The 20,765-nt window shown below is 38.0% G+C and overlaps 1 protein-coding gene across 3 annotated transcripts in view; it reads left to right on the plus strand.

Annotated features, from left to right (window-relative positions):
• Positions 1-20,765, plus strand: part of TRPC6 (transient receptor potential cation channel subfamily C member 6) — a 117,621-nt gene that overhangs the window by 53,283 nt on the left and 43,573 nt on the right. For all 3 annotated transcript variants that reach the window (XM_029208920.1, XM_029208919.1, XM_029208921.1), the window contains exon 2: positions 14,036-14,810. In XM_029208920.1, the coding sequence (XP_029064753.1) occupies positions 14,036-14,810 (775 nt within the window). The remainder of the gene's footprint in view (positions 1-14,035; positions 14,811-20,765) is intronic.

Consider the following 20,765-nt stretch of genomic DNA (forward strand, 5'->3'; position numbering starts at 1 on the left):
TCGACCATGCCTCTAAAAGTTGAATATAGCTGAAAATGGAGATAGACATATTCCATCCTTGGCTCAGCATAACTAGTAGCTTTACAGCTAGTACGGCTAGTCTCGCTATGTAACTTCCAGTGTAATTCAGTGTTTTGTTTTTGTGAAATTGGTTTTTAAAGATAAAGAGGAGATGAAGTGAAGACTTGGCTGATAACCTACATCTAGAAGACTTATGGAATAAGTAGGAAAAGGGCGAGCCCCTCTCCTTTCTGAGGTGATTTGCCTTGACCTACTCCTACAGAATAACTGTAGCAGAGTCACGAGCAGCAGAAGGCTGGCCAGATGCCTTGCCAAATGTCTGGCCAGATGCTACAGCTCTGGTGAGCCCCATGTTTCCTAGGACTCCAGGTGATCCATCACTGCCTAACCTACAGGGGCCCTTGTCAACTGTCAGGGAAGCTGGAGCCAGACAGTGAACCACAGACTCTGCTCTTCTTGTCATATTGTAGGAGCCTTCCCCCAACAGTGTAACAGTGGCAATATTTCCTTTTCCTTATTCTTCCAGGTTTGTGCTAAGTACTTAAGTTTTCCAAACTCATCTATATTATTTAGGGCATACAAAGATGGAAAAGCTATAGCAATAAAGTTGAGAACATTTAACCCAAAAGCTAGGTGGTGGTGTAGTAGTCACTTGTTGGAGTTCAGGGGGAGATAGTACTAATTCAAAATGGGCACACAGAGGTTTCCAAAGTTATCAGTGATCTAATTCTTAGAGGACAGATGGGGGGCAGGGTTGGTAAATGGTGTTAATTTTATTATTAAACTTAAATCGTAGCTCTTTTCAGCATGTATGTTTCACAGTAATAAAAATAAGATTTAAAAAATGAAATACAATATCTGCAAAGCTAAGTTTACAATCTTGCTTTACTATTTGTTACTAGTATGAACTCAAGGAGTGTTCTATAGATCATAACTAGTTCTAGGTACTGTAGAGAATTCATAAACATTTTCTTAAGGTACTCAGTCTTAGCTTTTTTTTTTCAGCTGTATTAAAAATATAACAACAGAAACAACACTTTTCCCTATGCATACCACTTCTGATCCCTATTGATCACCGAACATTTCTTCATGTGTAAAGTGGAAGTAACAAAGCCAGCTTTACCAACTTCAGTGAAAATTAAATAAAATAACATCTATAAAGTGACTGACACATAATAAACCCCAGTAGTTGTTGATTCTCATCCCCCCAGTTCTAGTCAAATTAATATAAAATATATGTTCATGAGTGTTTTTCCAATAATTGTATTTATATTATTTTGTTTTTTGTTGAGAGATAATTGACATAACATTGTATTAATTTTAGCTGTACAACTTAATGATTTGACATTCGTATGGATTGCAAAATAATCACCACAATAAGTTTAGTTAACATCCATCACCACATATAGTTACAGATATTTTTTTCTTGTGATGATATTTTTTTTGTGGTACGTGGGCCTCTCACTGTTGTGGCCTCTCCCGTTGCAGAGCACAGACTCCGGACGCACAGGCTCCGCGGCATGTGGGATCCTCCCGGACCGGGGTACAAACCCGTGTCCCCTGCATGGGCAGGCGGACTCTCAACCACTGCACCACCAGGGAAGCCCGATGATAACTTTTAAGATCCACTCCCTTAGCAACTTTCAGTTATCTTATAACTGGTAGTTTGTACCTTTGGCCCCCTTCACCCATTTTGACCCCACTCCCTACCCCCTGCCTCTGGCAAACACCCATCTGTTCTCTGTGTCTATGAGCTCAGGTTTTTTGTTGTTTTGTTTTGCTTTGTTTAGATGCCACATATAAGTGAGATTGTACAGTGTTTTGGTTTTTTTTTCCTCTGACTTATTTTACTTAGCATAACGCCCTTGGTGCCCACCCATGTTGTTGCAAATAGCAGGGTTTCCTTTTTTTTTTTTAACAGCTGAATAATGTTTCATTGTATATATATATATAATCACATTTTATTTATCCATTCATCCACCTATGGACACTAAAGTTGTTCCCATGTCTTGGCTGTTGTAAATAATGTTGCAATGAACATGGGGGGACGCAGATATCTTTTTGAAATAGTGATTTCATTTTCTTTGAATACATACCCAAATGGGATTACTGAATCATATGGTAGTTCTATTTTTAATTTTTTGAGGAACTTCCATACTGTTTTCCATAGCAGCTGCACCAATTTACATTCCTACCAACATTGCACATGTGTTTTAATTTTATTTATATAAATTTTATAAAATTTTATTTATAAAGCTAGAAAAATTATAGTAACTATATAGTGAACTTACAACTTTACTTGACACAATTGGCATGCTCAAAATCAAACTCTACCAAATTGCCATGTTTCATTCTCACTGAGGGTGGACAAGTATATTTGAATTTATTACAAGTAAAAATTATTTTAAAATACAGTAGAATAATAATAAAAATTAAGACTATTTATTGAGCACTTATTATTATCAAGTAGTAAATGCTTTACATTATCTTTACCTCAATGAGAATAATAAGTACAAACTACATAAGATTGTTAAGCTTCCTTAAGACTTGCAGAGCACTTAGTATTATGCAAGGGCTATAACTGATATTTCCAAATAAAATACATACAATATTATAATCCTCCCACAAATCCTGTGAAATAGGGTCATTATTATCCTTATTTTGGAGGAAGCCAGGGAGTCAAAAAATGGGCACATCAGAACCTGAATCCATGTCAGGTTACTCAAGCATTTGTGCTTTAAACCACTGTGAATCTGAAGCATTTGATGAAAATTTACTAATTTGGTCACAGGATGAGGAAAAAAATGTGTAGCTTTACAAAGTCTGACGTTGCTATACTAGGAATGGTATAAAGGACAAAGTTATATAGATTAGTTCTGAAAGTCATTGAGGCAACATTTACTATTTATGATGATTTCTAACACTTTGCCCTATATTTCAAAGGAACCAGCCTATTTAAAAGGGAGCATTGTGGATTATTGGAAGATCTTAGTTGTATCAAGTGAGTATATAAAAATTGGTTGATTTAGCCTTGTGACCATTCTAATATTCAGACATAAAATTATTTTATCCCACAGATTCATGAGCTAAAACCTGATGTGTTGTTAATTAGATTACATCCTTCTGGGTAGGAGAAATCCTAAATGAATACACTGTCATTTTGTAGGAAGTGAAGCAGATGTGGTTACACCTACAGAGTAGTCTGTCTACCTTCCCCTCAACTGCCTGAATGATGCAGGGACATTATGAAGAGTCACCCTTACTTGGTAAATAAAGGATACACTTTTCAAAATTTGACTCTCTGACAGCACAGGAAGCTTGTGTAGTATGGTTGTTATACATTTGGTCATTGATGATAAATGATATTCTAATTGTATAGTAAAAAATAAGTTCTTGATATGGAATAAAATGGGTTGGGAAACTCCTAAAAATGTGACAAAACAGAATGCTCTCCATTAATTTTTCTTTTCATCCTTTTTTCTTTCTATTACTTATTCATTCACTTGTAGATTCATAGACATTTTGTGCCTGGCTTGTGCTTGGCACTAGAAATTGAAGATGGATTTGGGTTTTAAGAGCACATGTAAGGGGGACTTCCCTGGCAGCCCAGTGGTTAAGACTTCACCTTCCAATGCAGGGGGTGTGAGTTCGATCCCTGGTTGGGGAACTAAGATCCCATATGCCTCACAGCCAAGAAACCAAAACGTAAAACAGAAGCAATATTGTACGAATTCAATAAAGACTTTAAAAATGGTCCACATCAAAAAAATCTTAAAAAAAAAAAAAGAGCTCGTGTATACGAGAAGGGTAAGGGAAATACACAATCAAGGGATGAAGAAAAAAGAATAGAACATAGTTTAAGAACAGTGTGAGCAAGAATGAAGTACAGAATATTTTAAAGATTAAACAAAAAAAAACTCAGGCAATGAAAATGGCTTGTTAGCCATGTTTACGTACAGAGCAAGGAGAAAAACAAGGAATGGTCAATCTGTTATTTTAGGCACATGGTACAAATTTAAGAGATTGCATTGGGGAAAGGAAAGCCATTTAATGACTACTTACCTTCCACCTTGTTTATTAAACAGAACATCTTCAAACTGGAAAGCTTTGAACAATTATAGTTAAAAAAGGTTTGAAGTCCATAAGAGATGAGGCATCGAATTGCCTTAAGCTGAATGTCATGAGTCACCAATTTCATAGTAACCCTGCAAAGTAACTACTATTCCCCAACCCCCCCATCCACCCATTTAATAGCTAAGGAATCTGATGCTCAGAGAGATGATACAGCTAGTAAGTGACAGAGTCCAGATTCCCAACAAAGTCCTTCTTTCTTCAAAGCAATGTTCTTCCCAGTATTTGGCATAGCTCCCCAGAGTTGCCTCAAGTCCAGATCCCTAAAGACTCAGTTCTCAGCAACCATAAATTTGTTCTTAATTTTCCTAAACTTGTGAACTGGAATTATGTAGGCTCCAAATGCCTCAGAACAAAACCCCTCGAGCTGGAGACCCAATAGTTGAGTTCTGAAGCTTGAATCTCCTAAAATGGAATCCTTAGCTCGTTGGGAGTTACCTAAATTTTCACCTTTCTGCCCTAAGGTATAAATGCTATGTGTTGAACTGAGATCAACAATGGAACCCAGACCTCAGCTTCTAAACCCTGAGCCCTCAATCTTCAGTTAACCTGAGCCAGGAATAAGAAGTCCCTTGGGGGAGGGAACTCCTGTACATTCCCACCATAATGGACATCTTTCCATTTTCTCTAAACTACTGACTTATACAAACAAGTATGGTTCTCTTTGCCTGGAGTGTTTTTCTCCCATCCCTTCTGCTAACTTTTCCTTCTTTCTTACAAGAAGGGAAATGTCTTCAGAAGGCTTTCCCTGACCAACAGGTTGAGTTGAAAACTCCTTGTTATTCATTTATATGGCACATTATACCTTTTCTTTAATAACATGCATCACCCTCTAATCTTCTGTTTACTTTTCTCTTTTTTCTGCCATGCCTTAAGTGTCTTTCCTTGCTGTGTCCCCCATGTGCCTAGCATAGTGCCTGGAAGCGCAAATATTTGAACTGATGAGTGAGTGAACTGTTAAGACCCTGATGGTGGATGTGAGGTGTGATAGTGGTATCTAAAATTGTGCTGAATCAGCAGCAAAGAAAGGCATTCCATAATTTTGTTTTCTAAATAAATTAAACTATGTGCTGCATCCTTTAGTCATCTTTCTCTATAGTTGTACTCTTATACATTCCAGGTGCATATAGACTTAAACCCACATTGTGAGTGGCTGGATCTAGCCCCGGAGGTAGAGATTGAGAGCATGTTCCAGATCTACTATTGCAGTCTAGCACTGTTATCTCCAGCAGTCAGCAGCTTCAGCCTGTGCTGAACACACAATCTAAACAATTCTGAATGTTTCTATATCACATTACCCACTTTCTCACCCTCAGAATCAGAGTTGTTCCTCCTAAGCCTAAATTGGATGGACGATTCTTAGTTAAAGGCTCATTTTTTAAAATAATGGACTGCCTGAAATTGAATGTGGGTATCTTTCCTGACAGATAGCTTATAGAGGGAAAATTAAGCTCAGAAAGGTGAGAACTGGTGATGCATCAGTGACTCATAATAAAAAATTAAACACATCATTTTCTCTATGCATATGTTTTCATCAGTGATTTCTGAAGGATATAATCATGGCAAAGTCAAATTCACCTAGAGAGCATGTGTTGGGTGTTGTTGGCTTCGCTCTCATGGTCCACTCTCCACCCTTTGCACACTCTCCTCTGCCTGGCAGGTTGGCATCAATGCAGACTGTGTAGACGGTACCAATGGGCTCCTTTGTCCCCAGCCCTTGGGTTGGGTACAGCCCATGGGAGAGCCCCTCCATCATATCAGAGGGCAGGAGAGTGAGGCCAGGGTATCAATTCCACTGGCTCTCTCCTGGTGGGTTGGCTGTTACCCTCAACCAAAGGTCAGAAATGCTGTCAAGTGGCCCTTGCCTTACAGTTACCCTGTTTAACTGCTTGTAACTTCTTCTTCCTTTTGCCCCTTCAGGCTGAAGCATACACTGTCCTAGACCGGGTGCTGTAGGGCACCATGCTGGATTTCACAAACTCCTGCCAACACATTCCTAGAGTCTCTTCATTAAAGTCGTCAGATTGCCTAATTTAGGTATTCTGTCTTTTTCCTGCCTGGAATCTGTCTTATACAGAAGTTATTGTTGAACAGGATAATATACTTGTGTAATACACAGGACTATGATGGCTGCTGATAATAGAAGCAAAAGGTTTAAACCTGTTTCTTCGATGAGATAATTGGGGTATATCTTGCTTGTATTAGACATAAACTTTTTTATATTTCCAAGAGTACTCTGTCAAAATAGATCAAAATAAATGCATGTGCCCAGAGATCTACAAAAGAGCATTTCAAAGAAGGATGACATGACACATGAAATAAACCACAAGCTGAAGGCTGAAAAGAAACAATGACATTTCAGACTTAGTTGTTTTACAAAAAGTAAAGTTTCTATAACTGTTCCATTATTTACTCATGTTTTCATTTTCTCATATAGTTTGGTTTCTACTTTGTACAAGTGAGATGCCAACTGGTGATAAAAATAAACAAACAAAAAATATATAACATGCACAAGACATTTTTCAGTCACACTTTTGCTGGCTCCCAACTGAAAGTGACAGACAGTTCAGGTTTCTACCGTTTTGCTTCTCAAAGTTATAAGCCAGTGTTGTGATGTAGTGTGACTGATCAAATAGAACGTTAGTATTTGATGAAATGAGAGGAGTCCATGGGGAAAGTCGAAGCTAACTGAATCAAAATAAAGAACTGTTACTTTGAAAAATATCTGGAGGTTAAAGGGATTTGGTAATGCATTGTGAAGATGGGTGTGAAGATGGGTGGTTATGCTCTATGCGCAGTGTCAAGGATAGACAGAGCAATAGAGGTGAGAGAATATTAGTTTTACCTTTAAGGACAAGAAAATCTCCACTTCTGGATCAAAGACAAGTCACAAGGATGCCATTTTAAAAATATGCCTTTCAATTTTCTTCATTCACTATTGAGCTTGATGCTTATTTGAAATGAATGCAAACTATTTTATGTACTCCAGGACACATTGTGGTTAAACCTTCATGTTGTGTTCCTTTTTTTTTTTTTTTTTGTAGGGTTGTATATCGTGGTGATGTGCTATTGGCTTAATAGAGGGCAAACAGGCTTTGATTTTTTTTTTTTTTTTTTTGCGGTATATGGGCCTCTCACTGTTGTGGCCTTTCCCGTTGCAGAGCACAGGCTCCGGACGCGCAGGCTCAGAGGCCATGGCTTACGGGCCCAGCCACTCCGCGGCATGTGGGATTTTCCCGGACCGGGGCACGAACCCATGTCCCCTGCATCGGCAGGCGGACTCTCAACCACTGCGCCACCAGGGAAGCCCAGTCTTTGATTTTTATTCCTTTGACAAGAGGGACTCATGCATTTGAAGTTATGTACAGAGCACTTGCAGTGTGCCTTTCTACTAAGTGCTGGGAATCCAGTGGTGAATAAGACAAAGTAGTCCTTGCTCTCGTGGGAGAAAGGAAAACCACTCTGATTGTTTACTGCTCCCTCAACCCCAGAGAAAGGACCAGGAATGTGTGGCTAGAGATTAAGTAGAGTAAAAACAGTCTCATTGTTATAAAATTAGAATAAAATTACTTTTATCATTTATCCTCCTAAAGTAGTATGCAAAATTGCTAGTTGTGTTTGTTGTTAATCTCTAAATATCTACGTCTAATTTTTCCCATGGATAATTGTGCATGTAATTTTTCCCATGGATAATTGTGCATGTAATAAAATATACATTCTAGAATTTTCTTAATTTTCACCTTCCTAGGATACATCTAAAAGTCTACTCCTGTGGCTCTTCCATGCTGCCTGGAATAGTTACATGCCATTTATGTTTCAACACTTCTGCTTTAGTAGAATTGTGCTTTATTTAAATATTTCAAGGATTTTTGAAGCAAAAAATAAAAGTGAAGCTAGATACTTAATATAGAGCTTAGTTTGTATAGGAGCAGTTCTATTTGATAAAAGTGCATCATATTTGAACAGGATGTAGAGGAAATTACTGCACGTGCTCTGGCCTCAAGCACACAGTCCATTTGACTCAAAAGCTAATTCACATTGCTGGCACTTTCAGTAGAGATGGATTATTCCACCTCTCACTATCTGGGGCAACAGGCACTATTCTGCCAGCAAAAAGAATAAGGAAAATGAGGTATGTAAAAACTTGTTTTCATGACCTAATCAATATTTGAGTACCATGGGGGCAGTGGCTAGATACATTCTTCCTAGAACTGGTATTTATGTACTGTGATAAAGCAAATTACAAAAATACAGTCATGAATATGTAGGTTACTGAACATTCAGCCATGCTAAATATAGCCAAAAGGACGAAGAAAACAATCTTAATAAATATTTTTCTTAAATAGAAGAGCCCACTTTGCAAAAGTGTGCCCTTTAACTGGAACGAAAATGTGTCTTTTGTTGACATAGTGCTTTGAGCTATTGTTCCTCTTTCTGGTAGACAATTTTTCTAGGTTACATTTGCAATTAATGTACAATTCTATAATATAGCCTTATAAAATCCATTCTATAATCTGGCAACATCTAGTATCTTTCTTGAAAGGCTTCAAATGTTTGTCATTTAAAAAGCTGTTTTACACATTTTGCTTTTGCGTTTCAACAAGGATTAAGCAGCACCACTTATGACAAAATACTATACATGAAGCCTTTTGTTGCTTCTTTAGACTGCAGTTGGGAATGATAAGGAGACAGTAAAGGATGCATTTTGTCAACGTGCAAGCACTTTCCCTTTATCTCACTACCCATGCAAGGAGTACTGCCTTCATTGTACATTTAAGAGTTTTCTTCCTAAAACAATCTTAAACACCTCTGTAAACATTCTTTATCTGGCTTTCTCATTGACAGAGTGCTAAAGAGATGATGATGATCCAGGCCTTTTAATAAAAACATATCTGAAATTTATGTAGCTGCAAATGATTAAAATTTATGATAGAGACAAGGAAAAGATTTGAAACTGAAGAAAACATTTTCCCTGGAAATGTCTTTCCTGTTCTTCAAAAGGATGGAAGTTATAGGTATGAAAGCCATAATAGTTTAGAAGGATATAGGATATATCCTTAGGATTAGTGCCTTGCCAGTATAGAACTTGCCATTATTCAAATTAATAACATTAAAATCATAAATCATTATTTTAAAAGTTTAGAATTAAAAAATGTCACAACTCAGGCTTATTCTACCTCAATGTAAATTTAGAGGTGTTATATGAACAAATAAAACTTTGGAAACTAGGTTAAAAATTGAGATATGAGGGGCTTCCCTGGTGGCGCAGTGGTTGAGAGTCCACCTGCTGATGCAGGGGACACGGGTTCGTGCCCCGGTCCGGGAGGATCCCACATGCCGCGGAGCAGCTGGGCCCATGAGCCATGGCCGCTGAGCCTGTGCGTCCGGAGCCTGTGCTCCACAACTGGAGAGGCCACAACAGTGAGAGGCCCGCGTACCAAAAAAAAAAAACAAAAAAAACAACAACAAAAAATTGAAATATGAGTGAAATTGCTAATCATAATTTATCTTTCGATAAAAAGACAAAAACCACTTATATCAATTACCATCACAGTCCTTGGCTTTTCGTGGGTTTTCTAATTGAATAACAGCTGAAAAATTATAAAGTCAGTGTCCTTCTTCTTCATATAAACGCATATTCCTATGGCTGTAAAAATGATGAAATCCAAATTTAAGTGCTTTCCACATTCATAATTTCAATTGACCCTAGAACTAATCCTATAAATTAGGCTGGCATAATTATTTCTTTCAATCTTATGGGGAAAAAAAGAACAAAAAAGAGGCTTGATCCTTCGTCTTTTGGTACTTGGCATTATTTTGTGTCCTTTTTTTTTAGTTACAGTACTTTCATCTCTTTTATAAATCCCCTGATCCTAGCTCTTTTCTCCTTTAATTTTACAGGTTTTCATTTTCAAAGCATTAACCATGTTCAACAGATACCTCCCCTCCCTCTAATCTTTGAACTTCCTCTTGTCTACAACAGAAACTATGGAAAGTAATTTACACAGAAGACAAGAGAGGAAGTGAAAGGCTAACGAGGTTATTAGAAGTCAGAAAAGTGACTGAAAAAGGGAAGAAGGTTCAGAATTTCAGAAGGAAATGATGGATGGTTGCTCATGCAACAAATCTTGGTGACTTCTTATCTCTTTCACTTCATCCATCCTGTTAACTCAGAAATAATGCTGCTTTTCTAGAAACTCGCTTCTACGTCAAGAGTCACCTTTTGCCAAAATCAACATTAGACGCTGGCTGATTCTTGTAGGAGAAAATTACATTCTCTTTGTAAAGACATTGGAAATAATATTTATTTGTTTTTAATGGAAAAGAATATCTCCTAAGGATCACTAGTTATTTGAGGAAAAACTTTATTTATTTATTTATTTATTTATTTTTTGCGATACGCGGGCCTCTCACTGTTGTGGCCTCTCCCGTTGCAGAGCACAGGCTCCGGACGCGCAGGCTCAGCGGCCATGGCTCACGGGCTCAGCCGCTCCACGGCAGGTGGGATCTTCCCAGACTGGGGCACGAACCCGTCTCCCCTGCATCGGCAGGCGGACTCTCAACCACTACGCCACCAGGGAAACCCTGAGGAATAAAGTATTAAACAAACATAAAAAATGTAAAATATAAAAACAAACATAAGAAAAGTGACTTAGGAATAAATTCTCTGAAGTGTTCTGATCTGTGTTAGAGTTTTTATCACTGATGTCCCCAGAATTAGATAAGATACTGTGCCTTTGAAAGCAGAAAAGATCTTATAAACAGAAACATTTGAAGAATAAAAGATGTTCTTAAAAATTAAAAATGTAATAGCAGAAAAAAATTTTCAAAAGATATTAGAGGATAAAGTTGAAGAAATATTTCAGAGTACAATGCAAAAAGATAAACCATTGGAAAATAGAAGAGAAAAGATAAAAAAGTAAAAGGATATTCCAGAATGTCCAACATCTAAAACAAAGGAGTTCCAGAAACAAAGAACACTGTAAGCAAGAATCAAAACTATCAGAGAAATAAATCAAAAATATTCTTCAGAAAAGAAGGACATGTTTTTCCACATTAAAAGGTTTACTGAGTGCCTAGAACTATAGAGGAAAAGAGATTCCCTTCAATAACAAAGATCATGTAATTGTAGGGCACCAGAGAGAAAGAGAATTTCTAGAATCATACTCCTTGATAACAACTAACAAAAACTAGAATCTAACAGAACCAGACTTTCAAAATTATTGTCATCCTAGAATTCTCTACCCAGCCAAGCTACCAATTAAGTTTGGAGGTAAGACAAAGTCATTTTTAGACATGCAACATTTCAAGGAATTTATTTCCTATGCCTGCTTTCTCAGTCAGCTCCTGGAGGATGTGCTCCATCCTCCAGGGAGTAAACTAAAAAAGAGGAAGATCTGGGATACAGACAGTAAGGAACCCAACACAAGAGCAAAGCAAACAGAATCCTTGGAATGATGCTAAAAGGAAGATTCAAAGACAACAAATATTCACCAAGTCTAGATAGCAACTGGTCCAGATGAGCAGATCAGAAGGTGACAGGGAGATTCTTCAAGAAGCTAAAATTGAAAAAAAACACTAGTATGTTGAATGTATTAAAAGAAGATTTATACTGAAGGAGATTAGTTTTGTTGAATTTCATAAATACATAGAACATTAAGCATATGAATACAGAAAGACTGGGTTGCAGGACACAGGGAAGCTGTACCAGAAAAGACACCACAGTATAGTATATACTACTTGTCATAGCTATAGCTAGCACCTGCATTGTCATAATGTAAATAGCTACCTAACAAAAGTTATGATATAACTATACTGGAATGATAAGAGACCATGAAACATGTGTGTGTGTGTGTGTATGTGTGTGTGTATGAGAGAGAGAGAGAGAGAGAAGGATGTGAAGGTAAGGTGGGAGATTGTGAAAGTGAGCTAAATACTCAGCTTTCATAATGGGAAGTCTGTATGTAGATAATACCAAATCTGAAAAAGCAAGAAATAGCAATATTATGAAGTTATATGGATGTAAGGATTTAAATTATAAAATAACCAGCTAAAATAGTTGAAATGTATTTCCACTGGGGATCAGGATATGGAGAAGGTGAAGAATAAAGGACTGCTGTTTTTTGTAACAAGGTTTTAGAGTCTGTAAACATGCACATGCATAACTTGGGTACAATTTAAAATGGAATCGGAAACAAAACAATAGCTATAGAAAGCAAAATAGATATATAAATCATTCTCTTATTACTTAATAAAAGCTATGGATACATTATCTAAAGATCTACCTTAAAAATTACTAGTATTATAGCATATGTTTGGCTATGGCCCTTAATGTCATTTTTTTAAAAATTACGTAGTTGTCAGTAAAACATCAGCCTGGTTAGTTTTGAAGAGGCCATGGCTGGCTAAAGGGTTCACTGCTGAATGAAAGTCTATGAAAAAGTTTTGTGAATATGGCAGCAGACTCTTGAAGCTCCTTGGAGAGCCACAACCTATTTCTGAGTTGCTGACATTTTGCTAACTTCTTTGGGCATCACACTGCCATTGTCAACATTGCCTGGAGCTTTGGTATAAAGATGGATAAGTGTTAGTACGGAAAGAAAATTAGTTTCTCTTAGCCTGGCCACATCGGAGGGGAAGATGGCTTATGGGGTCTTTGGATCTATTTAAATTCTCTTTATATGGGGAAGTTTGTCATAGTCTTTGAAGAGGGATGGCTTTTAGAACATTTATAAAGAGAAGAAGCATCTATGACATTAATCATCAATCACACCTTTCTTCTTCTTTTCAGGCTCCCCTTTAACCTGGCTCTTCTGTATTCTGCAGAAACTTGTCCTCTTTGGGTTTCCAGTTAGTGATAGTGACAAAGCTTCAGCCCTTCAAACTCAAAAACACCTTAAGACATAAAGTTATGAATCACCAGGGAAAAAAATCCTCATTGTAGCATTTCAATCAGAGGAGGAATCACTGTTTCTTATCACAGAGCGAAAGCTGACATTGAAGGCTGGCCTCCTCTTTGACCACGGTCTCCATCACAGACTCATTCCTTCCCACTTACCACCTGGATCACAACTTTCTCAAGTTACCAGTGATTTTTAGAACAATGCCTAACAGAGTCCAATCCATTAATTGTCCCTGTAAATGAAACCTATGCTGTGGCAGTTGATCCCTCTGCTGGAGAAAGCCCTCTACCTATACCTGACCTCATCACACTCTCCCCAAACACACTGTCACCTGACTCCTGCTATCCTTCCATTTTCAGCATGTCACTTTCTCCCAGAAGGTAGGTTAGATGCCCCTGCTATAAGTTTATCATGACAATTAAACAGTTGATAACAAGGTAATGTGCTAATTGCCCATTTCTCCCTTTGAACTACAAGATTTTTAAGGACAGAAAGGTTTCTTTTTTTTTTTTTCACCATTGCTTTTTTCCAGACCTTATATAATGCCTGGCCCTGGCATAGGAGGAACTCAATAAATATATGTTGACTTGAATGGATTTGCTATTTTCCTACTTATTTTGTATATTTTTACACTCCATGTCATAACGGTGACATTTTGGGTCTTTCTTGTATCTATAATATCTGCGATTGAAAAACACACATTAATCTCTGTGTGCATGGCACAGAGAGATTATGGGAATTGCCAGAATCTCCACCCCAAATTAAAATGTCAAAATCTGCAAAGTGCTTGGCTTTCTAAAAAGAGGAGTTCTTGAAATCCATTAACAAATAAATGCATCTTCATTTGTATTATAGTTTGTCTAGAGATGATGAGACAACATCTAATATACTTGAGGATTGCATTAGATGAATGGTAGGTCATTTTACACACTAAGATGCTCTTAATATGATTTGTTCACAATCTTTCTATTTTATTACAGCCGGGGCACCGACAATAGACTGACCCACCGGCGGCAGACAGTTCTCCGTGAGAAGGGGAGAAGGTTAGCTAACCGAGGACCAGCATACATGTTTAATGATCACTCAACAAACCTATCTATTGAGGAGGAACGCTTTTTAGATGCAGCTGAATATGGCAACATCCCAGTGGTAAGGAAGATGTTAGAAGAATGCCTCTCACTCAATGTTAACTGTGTGGATTACATGGGCCAGAATGCCCTGCAGCTGGCAGTGGCCAATGAACATCTGGAAATTACAGAACTTCTTCTCAAGAAAGAAAATCTGTCTCGTGTTGGGGATGCCTTACTTTTAGCTATTAGTAAAGGTTATGTTCGGATTGTGGAAGCCATTCTCAGTCATCCAGCTTTTGCTGAAGGCAAGCGGTTAGCAACCAGCCCCAGTCAGTCTGAACTCCAGCAAGATGATTTTTATGCCTATGATGAAGACGGAACACGGTTCTCCCATGATGTGACTCCAATCGTTCTGGCTGCCCACTGCCAGGAATATGAAATTGTGCACACTCTCTTGCGGAAGGGTGCTCGGATTGAACGGCCTCATGACTATTTCTGCAAGTGCAGCGAATGCAACCAGAAACAGAAGCATGACTCCTTCAGCCATTCCAGATCTAGAATTAATGCCTACAAAGGCCTGGCAAGCCCAGCTTACCTGTCATTGTCTAGTGAAGATCCAGTCATGACAGCTTTAGAGCTTAGCAATGAGCTGGCAGTGCTGGCCAACATTGAGAAAGAGTTCAAGGTAGGTCTTTAAGAGTCGAAGTCAAGGTATATTTACAAGCTTCCACTATGTACTCACACCCTGTTAGGTATCGTAGACAGTAGGCAATTTTACAAGCTCATTATTATATAGAGTAAAAGTTGTGATCACTACCATTTGGAGATGATCTACTATACACTAGACATTTTGCATTTATTATGTCTAATTCTTATCACAGCCTTGAGAAGATCTTAGTTCCTTTTCAGATGCAGAAATGGAGGCATAGAAAGGTTAAGTTAGGCCCAAGATCCACAACTGGTAAAATGACAGAGCTGGGATCAGAATCCATGGATGTTGATCTCTAAAACCCACATTCTGTCTCCTGTAAAACACTGTTTCTATATTCAGAGCATGGTGATAGCTGCTGTTGAGGTCAGAAAGATGAATATGATAAAGGAAGTCATAGTTTGACTTGAGAGACAGATGCATGCATGCATAAATATGGTATAAAGAGAAATGAAACTACTAGATAGGGCTATAAGCTGTGTGCTGTAGCAGTTCAGAGAAAGCAGTATTTAATTCACATTAGGTGTTGGGGAAGTTACATGTAAAATGGTGTTTCAGCTGTATATGGCAGAATGAGTAGCATTTTGGAAGACAGAGAATGAGGGAGAAGATATTTTAGGCCAAGGTAACATCCAAAACAAAAGCTTGTAGATATGGAAGAAGTAGTCGCTTCGAGGGAAGTTTGAGCAGTCTCTGAATAAAAGGTAAGTGGAGAGATACCGTGTCAGATGCTGCCATTTTCCCCATGGTTTGTGCTACATCTGGAAAGGGTGAAAGTTCAGATTCCTAGTCTAAGGTCACACACATACACCTTTAAATTCCCTCCATAGGTTATCTGACCTGTCTTACAGTGTTCATCACGTTCTGCTGTACATTACTGTTATTTAGGGTGAGGTTTTCTCCATTACTCAGCTATACACTGCTTGGAATCAGGCCTGTATTCATCAAATACAGTATTACACAAAGATAAATATTGGTTTTATTTTCTCTGTTCTCTATGCTATGAGAAAGCATGTCTCTACATTCCACACTTTGGGGGTCTCTCCTGTGCAGTTTCTTGGTGCCTCTGTCATTGAAGGAACACTGTTAAACCCAGCATGGTATGTCATGTGCCCATCTATCCTTGGGTCCTATCCATCCAGGCAGGGAGGGGGAGGTAAATGGTGACTGGAACCTTTCAATGGCCCCCAGGATGGAGGATGCTGCTTTTCCTTTAGCTACCTGGCAGCTGAGGGTACAGGATAAGCAAATGATCACTTACAATCCTGTCTCAGTTTTTCCTACTTCTCACTTTACTCCCATGACTCAGTGAGTCAGAGAGCTATGCTATCTTCAATTAGAGAAGTTTCTTCAAAATCTGATTAATATTATTTTAAAATTTGTATTTAATTTTTTTGAAATTTCACTGCTTAGGTTTCAACATCTCTGTTTCTGTAATTGTATCTTTGTTTACACACTTCTCTAGACCACAGAAGAATATTACATTCTTAATTCATTCGTTCACTTGCTTACATCTTTTGAGCCCATGTTTGTACCAAATATTGTACTGGGGAGAGTTGAGAAGGGAGGATGGAGATGTAGTACAAACATAAAGACAATTCAGTCAGTAATCCTACCCTCAATTAGTCTGTATTCTAATAGGAGAGGAAAAGACCTGTGTGTAGGGACTATAATATAAGGCATGACCTTGTAGAGTGAGGGGGCGGGCAGGTGGGCCAAAGGTGAGAAGAATCACATCTAACCAGAATGTGAATTTTTCACTGTCCCTAAATGCATTGCATAATGTAAGAACCCCTTTAGGATTAAGAGGATTTAAGGATCCGGACGTTCCTTTATTTGTTCACCACACATTGTTTCTGCTCAGGTGGTGCAAGGTACATGGATCAGGCACTTTCCCTCCGTTCATACTTTCTCTGTGTAGTTCCACTCTCTTTAGCAGCTACCTAGAGCCTCTACTCAGGCTTACTCTCTGCTTAATGCCCTGCCTCTGAAGGTTTGAAGGCAAATAAAAAACAAATCTCTCAGAAAACACATATCTCTTTAATAGTATTTTATCCCTAATATCTTTTAAAAATCCTTCGCAAATATTACATTAGTTTACTGTTAAAAGAGGATAGCAGTTCAGAAAAATGTTTTAAAAAGTATATCCTAGAACTCGACAATCAGCAGTTTTTCTAATTAGAAATTTGACTACAAAAGTTCTTGTATTACACAAGGAGAAAGGCCAGTTCTTGACTTTTTTTTAAAGAGTCTTTGGCAAATACAAAATAAAAAAGCACAAGGTTTTCTTTCTCACCAGACAGGACACTCTAAAACAAATATTTCATTCTCCAGCCTAGTTGGGTCCACAGAGGCAAGAACAGCCTCATACGAGGATGAGCTGCCATTGCCTTTGTGTGTAAACTCAGGGAAAGCACATCCTCCATCCACCATCATCCACGGTGTTGTGATGCTAAACCTGTTCCCAGCAGCCCAGCCTCAGTTTACAACAGGATGGGACCTGACAGGGCTAAAGAGATTGGTGTCTCTGGTGAGATTTCTTGCTAAGTCTGCTGCTCTACTCTTCAAAAGTAACTTCTCTTTTCTTACTTTAGAAGGATACAGTTGATCCTTGAACAAAATGGGTTTGAAGAGTGCGGGTTCACTTATATGTGGATTATTTTCACTAAATATAGACTACAGTACTACACAATCCCAGGTTGGTTGAATCCATGAATGTGGAACTGTGAATACCGAGGGTCCACTGGAGAGTTACATGCAGGTTTTCAACTGCACAGAGGATGGGTGCTCCTAACCTCTGCTTTGTTCAGAGTATATGGTCATGTTAGAAAATAATAATATAAAAATGAAGAAAAGTTTAAAAATCATTTCTATTTTGCCACCAAGAAATAAACACTGATACTGCAAACACGTCAGCACATATCCTTCTATTTGTATTTTTAGTAGTCAAGTCCCTTAGAGTCTCAGGGAACAAAGATTGCAGAGTCTGGACCACCTGAGGTCTGGGATGCCTCACAGGGACCTGAGAGATTGTATTGGCCACAGGCAATCCTTTCTGCTCATGGTCTTCAAATTCTTTTGCTTCTTTTTCACCTGAAAGACATTTGAAAAATTCTGTGCTCATGTGCACATTTTAAAATTGACATCTAAATATTTTTATTTTTAAGTTTAAATATTTTTAAAAGATATAATTTCTGCATAGTGTAAATATTGACATTTAAAAATAGAACTCTTAGTGCTCCTTCAGATGTATCTAGGGGCCTTTAAGTGCTGTGATTTTATGCATAACATCACCTATTTTAAAAATAAGTAAACAACCTCCTTTTTAACATTCAGAATAGCTACATCTTTCCTTTTCTCCTTGAGCTTGTATTTCCAGTCCAATTTCCTCCACAAATATGATTCCTGATGTAATAGCTTTTTATTGTGTAAAGTCCTTTATAGATCACCCAATTACATATATATTATATATATATGATATATATTATATAACACATATTAGCAGTATATTTGATCAAAACTACATAAGTTGAACATAATTTTTCAAAATAACAAATACGTACAAATTTTGAAAAGTAAACTTTAAATATATGACACAGTTCTTATTGGAAATGAATTTTTAATGGGATTAATCGTGTCCATACTTTTGTTGTGTAGTTAGTGAAAGAAAAAGTTATAGCCTGCTAAAATAACTTGATTTGTCAGCTATCATATTATTTTAGTTTTTGTTAATAGGATATATAAATTAATAAAATTAAATATAAATTATTTTATGTAATAAAATTAAAAGAGCTGACTGTAGTTGGAATAACTATTTCTTGATGTGATTTGATAACTGCCTTACTGAATTATCCACAATGAATCTGAAAAAAATCACATAAAAGTTTTATCCATGTGTTTTAGCCAATATCCTATGAAAATTTTGAGTCCTGGAAACCCTTCCAAATCACATTAAAAGGAATCATCCTCCTAACGTTTTCTGCCTTGCCCATTTGAGATGTCTTTCCTTTAAGCTAATAATACATCCAAAAGCTGAGTATTAATAATTTAAAAGAATCACATTTACATACATGAAGAAGTGATTTTTGTATTCAGTATTCCCTACTGATACCTTCTTTGCCATCCTCTCATTCAAGAAGGATGCATTCTTTGACAGTTGTTGAAGAATGAAGAGGCAAAGTACATTAAGCAAAAATTATCATTGTTCCTGTCACTACACTGCACCATACATCTAAATTTAGAACATCCCAACATGAACCAGCATGTTGTATTTCTATCATTAAACTTCATCTTCAACAGGAGTGTGTATTAGGGCAGGAAAATACAGGAAGCCCCTCAGGTCTATGGTACCTGGGTTAATTATTAAAGGGGAATTCTCCATTGTTTGCTACATGGGTGAGTGAGAGTGGGGAATTATTTTGTAAAGGGGTGAAAGATCTATTTTCAAGGAAATCAGTTTTAGGAAAGTTGAAGATCTGGAAATTTATTCCCTTAAAACTATCAGTGTTCTCTGGCCCCTTGGAAAGCCTTCACATATCTCTGTTCGGGGCTTCCCTGGTGGGGCAGTGGTTGAGAGTCCGCCTGCCGATGCAGGGGACACGGGTTCGTGCCCCGGTCCGGGAAGATCCCACATGCCGCGGAGCGGCTGGGCCCGTGAGCCATGGCCGCTGAGCCTGTGCGTCCGGAGCCTGTGCTCCGCAAGAGGAGAAGCCACAACAGTGAGAGGCCCGCGTACCGCAAAACAAACAAACAAACAACAGGAACAAAAAAAACATATCTCTGTTTAAAGGCAACTAATATATTTTATGAGAGTTAGAGAATGAGAACTTTCACAAAGATTTTGTAAACTCCAATATATAGCTTCTCTAAGCTCCTCCTAAATTCTCCTTTTCCATAATTAACCCATAGTCCTTTAACAAAAGAGGCCGGAGTAGTTGCTACTGAATTCCTCAGGCAATTGTAGTCTTGCACCTTGAATCTTCTAAACCGAACAAATTGCACTCATTACCCGTATCATCAGGTCTGGAGCTGGCTCTATGTGGGGGTGACAACCAGACCACAACAGAGAAATCTAACAATTAGATGGAACCACAGGAATAAGAAGAAAACCGATAGGCCTGAGGGATTGTAGGTCTTCAAAGTGAATGGGGGAGAAACCAGATTTAAAAGTTTCACCCATTCAAGTTTAATTTTTATACTGATTTCTTTTTTTTATAAATTTATTTGTTTATTTATTTTTGGCTGCGTTGGGTCTTCGTTGCTGTGCGCGGGCTTCCTCTAGTTACGGCGAGCAGGGGCTACTCTTTGTTGCAGTGTGCGGGCTTCTCATTGCGGTGGCTTCTTTTGTAGAGCACAGGCTCTAGGCGGGCGGGCTTCAGTAGTTGTGGCTTGTTGGTTCAGTAGTTGTGGCTCATGGGCTCTAGAGCGCAGGCTCAGTGGTTGTGGCGCACGGACTTAGTTGCTCCGCGGCATGTGGGATCTTCCCGAGACAGGGCTTGAACCCGTGTCCCCTGCATTGGCAGGAGGATTCTTAACCACTGTGCCACCAGGGAAGCCCTATACTGAATTTTTATAAATAATTTTTTGCTTTGGTAGCAAGAAACCTCAGCCACCTTAAATTTAAAACTTAGGCTAAGCCTAATTTTGGCAAAAAACACCAAATCGATTAAAAAAACACACACAGAATTTTGACTGTTTTTGATTCTGGTGAAGCAGAGCATAACTCCTCGTTTTTCTCCTTGACTCAAGACTAAGAATTATCATAAAGACAAGGAGATCAGTACCAGGGATGCTTTTTCAGCAAATTCATTCTCCCAAATTCAGAACTTCCTTTTAGTATATCAATATGTACCTATGACTTATGTCTCTAAACCCTTTTTTGAATATATTTATATTTTAGGTTGTTTGTGGTAATAAACAAGATTTCCTTTA

This window comes from Monodon monoceros, unplaced genomic scaffold, assembly GCF_005190385.1.
Source record: "Monodon monoceros isolate NGI ecotype Baffin Bay Population unplaced genomic scaffold, NGI_Narwhal_1 Super_Scaffold_7, whole genome shotgun sequence".
In the NCBI taxonomy this organism is placed as follows: Eukaryota; Metazoa; Chordata; class Mammalia; order Artiodactyla; family Monodontidae; genus Monodon; species Monodon monoceros.